Source organism: Helianthus annuus, chromosome 16 (genome assembly GCF_002127325.2).
Source record: "Helianthus annuus cultivar XRQ/B chromosome 16, HanXRQr2.0-SUNRISE, whole genome shotgun sequence".
NCBI lineage: Eukaryota > Viridiplantae > Streptophyta > Magnoliopsida > Asterales > Asteraceae > Helianthus > Helianthus annuus.
Genome location: NC_035448.2, coordinates 126,328,016 through 126,337,740, shown reverse-complemented (window position 1 = coordinate 126,337,740; position 9,725 = coordinate 126,328,016). Strand labels below are relative to the sequence as shown.

The 9,725-nt window shown below is 39.5% G+C and overlaps 1 protein-coding gene across 1 annotated transcript; it reads left to right on the top strand.

The window, feature by feature from the left end:
* Nucleotides 1-1,186: 1,186 nt before the first annotated feature.
* Nucleotides 1,187-2,095, top strand: LOC110881112. Its single transcript, XM_022129479.1, has one exon. The coding sequence runs from the start codon at nt 1,187-1,189 to the stop codon at nt 2,093-2,095; it is 909 nt and encodes a 302-aa protein (XP_021985171.1).
* Nucleotides 2,096-9,725: the final 7,630 nt, after the last annotated feature.

The following is a 9,725-nucleotide window of genomic DNA, read 5'->3' as shown; positions in this document are numbered from 1 at the left end:
CCTAAAACGAAGAAACTCCTATACGAAGGATAATTATGCATGAGCATCATGGGCGAAAAAATACTTTAAAGAAGAACGACTACAATGGGATCACATGTGGGAAACTTGATTTGTCTCGTACATATCTAGTTGATCGTATGATTACTGTCAATCATATTGGAAACATTAGATGATTATTCTAGTGTTAAAACCATGGATTATTGATGTTTACATCATTGACAGTCACCACTATATATATTGTACATATTTAGTATATAATGAAGAAAATTACAGCAAAATCCGTCATTCCGTCTAAAAATTAATGTGTCTAAAATAATAGTTTTTATGATATGTTTTTTATTAAAACTTATCGCTTTAGATATAATGTATATTTAAGATGTGAAGATATGTGATTGAATGAAAGATAAGCTTAAAGAAAACTTCGGTTTGGAAAGAGTCTTAAAGATAAGCCGAGATATCAACTCTTAAACTTGATGAATTCATATTTCTAATGAATAATATTATCTTTTATATATACTCCAACCTAACAACAGATCGCATTCTAGTACAAATGAATAACAAATGATTTTTTTAATAATAAACTAATCTACTTTTAAATACTCTTATACGAACTCTTCACTTATTGAATAGAGGACGAATTCTTCACCTCTTGAACTACAAGTCACTCTTTGTGATTAATAGAAAAAGAAACAATTATATAGAAAAAGATATTGTAACTAAACATTTTATTTTATTTGATTATTAAATAATTCAATTCAAATCTGTATTATTTTTCAACAAACAGGTTTAACTTTTTAAAATGATAAACCATAGCATCAAACTTAAAACAGTAAACCAAGGGTATTTTTTTTCTTAACTCTATATGATTTGTATAGTGTTATTTTTTCACGGAGTTAATAATAGACACCACATTTATAGTATTGTAATTAGTGTGTCATTTGTATTAATGAGTATCAATCATCTCCATAAATAGAAGATTACGTTGTAACCTTATATAGGGAGTTAATGTTGAATGAAAGGAGGCAAGGAATTATCATTCTCTACATGGTATCACCCTAAAAGATCCTCTCTACTTTCTCTCTTCCCCAAAACCCTAAAACTCTTGCTTACTGCCGTCAACCTTCCAGCCGCCGCAAACCCTTTGCTGCCACTCTCTTTCCTGCTGCTGCTCTCCTCTGATTTCTTCATGGCCGATAACAAGCTTCACCCGGCTGTCACGGTTAACAACATTCGCACCTCGGTTCCTATCACTCTCGATAATGATGCCGCTGACTACAATACATGGTTGGAACTCTTCCGAATCCATTGTACGGCGTTTCTCGTAGCCGACCATCTCAAGCCACGTGACCCACCCGTCGCCGCTTCTTTGTCTGATAAGGAAAAACAATCGGCTCCTCCTGCCGTCGGCTCTTGGGAACGTCTTGACGCTATGGTTCTCCAATGGATATACGGTACAATATCTCCTGGTCTTCTGAAAACTGTGATAAAAAAGAGCACTACTGCGTATGATGCATGGAAGGCTATTGAAAATATTTTTCAAGACAATAAAGCCACCCGTGCCCTTTATCTCAAACAGAAGTTTGCCACCACCCGCCTTGAAAACTTCTCTTCCATGCACGAATATTGCCAAGAAATCAAGGTCTTGGCTGATCAGTTGAACAATGTCGATGCCGCGGTTGACGAACAAGACCTTGTGCTACAAACCATTGCCGGATTAACCGAACAATATGAAACAGTTGGCACCATACTCCAAAACACTAAGCCCCTGCCATCCTTCTTCGAGGTTCGGTCTCAGTTGTGCATGAATGAAACCACGAAGGCTAATCAAGCCATTCACTCGGCTCATCAAGCCGCCACCGCACTTCACACCCAAGGCCAAACCCGCTCGTCTCCAATTACATCTCACACCACCGCCGGCCAGCCCCCTTCCGACGTGACTCGCGGCCGTGGTCGTTCCCGGGGATGTGGTAGAGGACGCTCCTCACCCTCCCAGTCAAACCGCTCCAGGGGACAGCCTACTCCCTCGGCCCAAAACAACACCCATACATTGTCTTTCCAAATACTTGGGCCGCTTCTCAATGGGCCTCCCTCCTAAACACAAACTACGGGCCTGCTTTCAACCAACCACCCCCCTGCCTATACCCTTCAACTCCAACTCCAAGGCCCAATAGTTCACAAGGAATTCTGGGCCCACGCCCGTCGCAGGCCCACTTAGCCACTTACAGCCCAACGCCCACTGACATCGCACAGGCTCTCTACACTCTCTCAATGAGTCAACCATCCGATCCAGTTGGTTATATGGACACCGGCGCCACCGGCCATATGGAGCAACCAGGTATGACTTCCCCGTCTGTGTTTAACACTTGCACTAACAAACAAATAATCGTTGGCAATGGCTCAACCATTCCCGTAATTGGACAAGGCAACAAAACTTTACCTCCACCTTTCCCGCCTTTCAAACTTAACAATATTCTTTATGCCCCTAACCTTATCAAAAATCTTATCTCTGTCCGTCGCCTAACGACGGACAACTTACTTTCTATTGAATTTGATCCGTTTGGTTTTCTTGTGAAGGATCTCAAGACCAAGGAACCTATCCTACGATGCAATAGCTCGGGAGACCTCTATCCTCTCACCACCAACTTCATCAAGCCTCCCACCAACCCTACTGCTTTTGTTGCTGTCACTCAAGACCGTTGGCATCAACGCCTTGGGCACCCGGGCACTTCTTTATTGCAATCGTTAAAGACTACTTCTTTTATTGATTTTGTTAAACCCAATAATACACTTTGTCAGTCTTGTGTGTTTGGAAAAAGTGTCAAACTTCCTTTTTATGATTCTATGAATAGCACTCATTTGCCCTTTGATATAATTCATAGTGATTTGTGGACCTCCCCGGTCTTAAGTACCGGCGGTCACCGTTATTATGTATTGTTTATTGATAACTTCACGGATTTTCTTTGGACCTTTCCTCTAACAAATAAATCCCAAGTCTTCACCACTTTTCTTCACTTCTATAATCATATTTCTACCCAGTTTGAACGCAAAATTAAACAGTTCCAATGTGACAATGGCACCGAATACACCAACAATAACTTTAAACAGTTTTGTCAAACAAATGGAATGCATTTTTGTTTCTCATGTCCCCACACTTCCTCACAAAACGGCAAAGCCGAGAGAAAAATTCGAACCATCAATAATATGATTCGCACTCTTTTAGCTCATGCCTCCTTACCACCCTCCTTTTGGCATCATGCCCTCGAAACCGCTACCTACCTTCTTAACATTCTCCCAAAGAAATCTCACAAACATTTATCCCCCACTACGCTTCTATATCATGTCCTTCCCATTTACACACATCTTCGTGTGTTCGGTCGCCTATGCTATCCCATCACCCCTTCCACCACCATCAATAAACTCACCTACCGCTCCAAACCGTGCGTTTTTCTCGGCTACCCCACTAACCACCGCGGATATAAATGTTTTGATCTCTCTAATAATCAAATCTTTATATCTCGCCATGTTCAATTTGAGGAAACCATCTTTCCCTTCTCCATTCAACACTCCACCTCAAATATTGACTACTCCTTTCTCTCCCCACCTTTACACCCTCTGTTACAACATTCGGTCAACTCCACCCAACCCAACATCACACCCTTAAGCCCACCTCAAAATAACAGCGGCCCACCCTCAACTCCACAGCCCATTACCCTCTCCTCCTCTCCTCCCCCCCTCACTCGCCCAGCCCACTTGGGCCCCTTTCCAGCCCGTCTCCAGCCCAACTACTTGACCCAGCTTCTATCGTCCATCTCTCTCCTCCCTCACCACATCAGCCCAACCCTCCCCCCCACTCGACCTCACCACAACCGGCCCATCCCTCACTGCCCTCAACACAGCCCACCCCACCTCACTCCGACCCACACCCGCCCTCACCTCACCCCGTCCCACAACCACCAACTCGTACCATGCGTACTCGCGCAATGGACGGGATCACCAAGCCGAAACAACTATTCAACCTTACCGCCACATCCATTATTCCGATTCCGAAATCTCCCCACCTTGCCTTGTCCACACCTGAATGGTACGATGCCATGCAAAACGAATTTAGTGCACTTATTAAAAATGAGACTTGGGATTTGGTACCACGTCGCTCGGACATGAATGTTATTCGTAGTATGTGGCTCTTTAAACACAAATTTCGTTCTGATGGCTCTCTAGAACGGTACAAAGCAAGGCTGGTATGTGATGGTCGTAGTCAACAGGTTGGTATTGACTGTGGTGAAACGTTCAGTCCGGTGGTCAAGCCAACCACTATACGGACGGTGCTCACTTTGGCTCTCTCTAAATCTTGGCCGATCCACCAATTGGATGTTACCAATGCATTCTTACACGGTCACTTGCAGGAAACTGTGTACATGCATCAACCAATGGGATTTCGCCATCGGGACTTCCCCGATCATGTGTGCCGTCTAAATAAATCTCTCTACGGCCTCAAGCAGGCACCACGGGCTTGGTATCAACGTTTCACTGATTTTGTTCTTCAGCATGGATTTATTCAGTGCATGACAGATAATTCTTTATTTATTTATCACCATGGTCGTGATGTTGCATATCTTCTAATATATGTGGACGATATAATTCTTACCACCTCTTCTGACCGTCTACGTCAACACCTCATGACCATTCTTGCAGGAGAATTTGCTATGAAAGATTTGGGACCATTATCTTATTTTTTGGGCGTCTCGGTCACTAGAACAGGGAACACGCTTTTCTTATCTCAACATGCCTATGCAAAAGACATCATTCATCGTGCCGGTATGGATTCATGTAAACCTGCCGCCACTCCGGTTGACACTCAGCCTAAATTGGGTAGTGAACCGGACTCACTCTTCGATGATCCTTCTACCTATCGAAGCCTTGCCGGTGCTTTACAGTATCTCACATTCACTAGACCCGACATCGCCTATGCTGTTCAGCAAATATGTATGCACATGCACTCTCATTGTGTGGCCCACTGGAATGCTCTTAAACGCATTATCAGGTATTTACAGGGCACTGCTGACTATGGTCTTCATCTTCACTCTTCGACAACGCTCTCCATTCGTGCCTATACCGATGCTGACTGGGCCGGTTGTCCTGACACTCGCCGGTCCACGTCTGGGTACTGTGTCTACCTCGGTGATAACCTCATCTCATGGTCCTCTAAGAGACAATCTACTATTTCCCGTTCTAGTGCCGAAGCTGAATACCGCGGGGTTGCTAACGTCGTTGCGGAGATATGTTGGCTGCTTAATTTGCTTCTCGAACTTCATCGTCCCTTGCACAAAGCTTCTCTAGTCTATTGTGACAATGTCAGTGCTATCTTTTTATCAGGAAATCCGGTTCAGCATCAACGAACCAAGCATATCGAGCTCGACATTCATTTCGTCCGAGAACATGTTCAAAAAGGCCTGGTTCGTATCCTTCACATGCCTTCTCGCTTTCAGATTGCTGACATCTTCACCAAGGGTCTTCCTCGGGTCCTTTTCGATGATTTTCGCTCCAGTCTAAGCATACGATCGCCTCCCGCTTCGACTGCGGGGGTGTAATAGACACCACATTTATAGTATTGTAATTAGTGTGTCATTTGTATTAATGAGTATCAATCATCTCCATAAATAGGAGATTACGTTGTAACCTTATATAGGGAGTTTATGTTGAATGAAAGGAGGCAAGGAATTATCATTCTATACAGTTAAACATCAATCATTCGCCCTTTCAAAAATTAAAGAGGTTTTAAGTTCGATCCTAAAAAGGGTTAAGAATCATAAATTTATGCGTAATGGGGATTGTAGAGGCGTAAAAGGGTTTAATAACGCTCTCAACATCGCCCCCTGAACATTATAGGACCATGAAAAGGGATGGTCATTTTTAGAATAATGGCTAAAGAGGAGATAAAATAGAAAATAATGAATGTAAGGGATATGAAAGGGCATTAACTGTTACATATTTTTTGAAGGGACGTTATTTTTTTTTATTTTTTTTTGAACGACAAATTTGGATCACTGACGGACCACTGGAGTATCATCGTGCCACCAGGGGAACCACCCGATCATATCCATCTCCACTAGGCATAATGCCACACCAATTCAGAAGGAAACCCAATAAACATGGGAAAACCCCCTTGTGGGAATCGAATCCTGGACCTATTGGTCCCAAAGCCTTATCCTATCACCAAAATGCCACTAGGCTATAAAGCCATGCGCATTTGAAGGGACGTTATATGTTGATGTGGTGAAAATGTCACTTAGAGGACATTAACCATTACGCATCGTCTAAATTTCTTGAGCTTGATTATTCCCCTCTTAAAAATTAAAGAGGTTTTAATTTCGATCCTAAAAAGTGTAATAATCATAAATGTCGGAGCTTGATTATGAAAAGTGGTGTTATCGATTCAGGTTATGGTAAGTGTATTAAATATTTTCCAATAAATTTTATCGTATAAAAATAAATAGTTGTAACAGATGAAATTACGAAAAATAGTCATTTTGATCCAATTTCTTTTTAGATGTAATGCAACTATTTTAACCAACTTTTTAAAACAAGTGATTGAGTGAAGTTGACCAATTTTTTTCACATGCAACTATTTTAACCAACGTTTTAAACACAAGTTTTTTTTTAACGGCAAATTTGGAATCATCGTGCCACCAGCGGAACCACCCGATCATATCCATCTCCACTAGGCATATTGGCTATACACAAATTCAGGAGGAAACCCAATAAATATTGGAAACCCCCACTTGTGAGAATCGAACTCAGGACTTGTTAGTCTCAAAACCTTATCCCACCTCCAAGATGCCACTAGGCTATAAACCCATGGACACTTTTTAAACACAAGTGATTGAGTGAAAGGCAAATAGTCACATCCAAAAAAAGAAAAAAAAATCTTTTTAAGGCTTGTGCATCAAATAAATCTATAGGTTAAACAAGATGGACGTGTTATTTTCATGTTGTTGCTCTAAAACTAAGCACCTGCCCGTTTGTAAGGGCAAAACCAATAATTTTTTTTTTTATTTTAAGGTAAAAATCGTGTCACTTATGGCGTATAAACTAACACTATTTTTTTTATTAATTCACATTGTCGGTGTAATAATTTATAACGATTAAATTGTTATACATGATAATATAATTAATTAAGCGAAAAATATAACTAAAACGGTTATTTTCGTGTTTAATAATAAAAACTATGGTATGGAAAAATATGTTATAAAAGAAAGCGTGATTTTATCTTCAGAGAAGCAAAGTATTGATTTGTTGTCGGGCGGCATTTGACTGGTAGCATCAAACACTACGATGTGGGTACAAGAATGTCAAACCACATTTCGTGTGATCCTTTTACCATATCTTGTACGGCCTTTCTTCCATATCTTGTAGACTTTTATCACAATTATAAAATCATCTATAATAATTTTGGTATTATATAAAACGTATAACTAGTTTTAAAATTGTGAGAACCCTAGAAATTTATTCTTTGTTTTTTTATGCATAAGGCAATTATGTAATCGTTTTACTGTTTTTTTTTCTAAACTTTCATTATATCTATATGTTGAAACAACAAATAACGACAATGTGATGATACGTACATTTCCTAGGCTCTGAGACTCAAAACGGTTCCCCAAAAATATATACATTTAGTGTTGACGTAGAAGTGGGTCTCCTGCTTTTGAACTCTAGCTTGAAAATAAGTTAGATGTTCTCTGAGAGTAATTGGGATTGAAAGAGTTAATTAAGTGTGAGTGTAACGTTCCGTATTTTTTGTTCTTTTTCATTTTAATGTAATTCATACTCTCTTCAATTTCTTGTAATTCCAATACTTGATTACGATGGAAATCATCTTTTATATTATTTTTGCCAAATTAATCCTTGCGTAATGCATAAACACACACACATACGCATTTTAATTCAAAACCGAGCAATACATCGTGATTCTACTTTCTTTGGAATGTTATTTCATAAGTAATTATATTATATACATGCTTGCATACACTTAAAAATACCTAAAAACATGTAAAACAATGAGTTTTTTAGCATAAAATGACCAACAAAACAAGTCCAAGGAATAAAAAGGAACTTTTGAAGAATTCAGTGGTCCTTGCGGACTGTATTGACACCCTTGCGGTCCGCAAGGGGTGCACCTAACGGCAAAATCGCGAATCAACTTGTATTTTTTTGAGCTTTCCCTTCTTTTAACTATCAACCAACTCCTTTAATACCTCAACCACTTATCCTACTTACAAATACAAACCAATAGCACCTCCAAAACATTTTCACCACTCCCAAATTTCTCTCAAACACTCTTAAATCTCCAAATTCTTCCACTTTGGGCAGAAAACTCAAAGACAAAAAACAGTGAGTTTTGGCTTCTTACTTGCACTTTTCTTTCTCGTTTTCTTATTCCCCATATTTGGAACTCCTTTAGGAGTATTACCACTTGCTTACCAAAGTAAATTAGTATGATAAACCACCATTTTTGAGGACCAAGTTGGGATTTTTATTAAACGTTATATACTTGTTTTCTTTTACTTTGTTTTTGAAAGTTCGTCATACCAAACCAAGTCACCAACAAGTTTCAATGTTGAAGGACTTGTGTTAAGGTTGATTTTCCAGAAACTTTGAGGTTCATATGCCTCCATTTTTATGTTCTAAATCTCTAAGTAACCCACAACCACCTATGTGAGTGAAACCAAACCAAGTCTCCAAACAAGCAATGTTGGAAGACTTGTGTTAAGGTGCAAATGGTGATGTTGGGGACCTTGGTTCTACAACTAAACTTCCACCATCCTTTACTTGGTTACTTAGCAAAAATAGTTAGTTTACTTATCATTCCTTTCCTTGTATTCATAACCATTCGAATCATCAACTATATTGATGATTTTGTGCAATGGTGAAACTCTTGAGGTTAGTGGATTACCCTAACTCTAATGCTTGATGATATACACAATAATCCATATATAATACTTACTCCAAAACCAAACCATAATATCAACCAACCCATGGTTGAATGTTATGTGTTAAGGTGGAGAATATCTTAGTCTTACATTCCTTACTTTGGACTTCTAATGGGTATTTAACACTCATGAAAAACACACACTAATAATAGTGTCCAAATAAGTGTCTAGGCGGGATATGTTTTATGTATTTTCATACTCGTAAATTTCGATTACTTTCCAATCTCTAAATCCTTATACTCATACACCTTTGTTTACCATTTTAGGGTGACTTTGGTGTTCCATCCCTCAAATTCGCTCGCTCGCATTTTGTGGATTTCTCTTCGCCAAGCCGTGAGTTCATACTAGACCCTTTTACACTTTAAACATTATTTGGGTTGCAACATGTATCCATACTAAATGCACAAACACACATATACAAGCAAACATATTCAAATACTCAATCCTTAAACATACTTATTTGTTATGCTAATTGTGAATATATGCCAGATAATTCTTATGCTTAGATATCTATTATTAACCTTGCAAGCCTCCCTTAACACATATCAATGGCCTTGCAAACCATTGATGATCTCTTTATTTCCTTATTTGCTACATACCAAGGGTTTTTATACTTACAAAGGTTTTACATACTCACTACACATGAACTCGCTCAACATTTTTGTTGATTTTTCCAACTTACATGTATTTCAGGAAACTAAGGATCTGGCACGGTATGCTACGTTTTCACGCTGCGTA

Excerpts from the sequence above, each read along its gene's own strand:
- LOC110881112 (XM_022129479.1), top strand. The coding sequence starts at position 1,187 with ATGGCCGATAACAAGCTTCACCCGGCTGTCACGGTTAACAACATTCGC.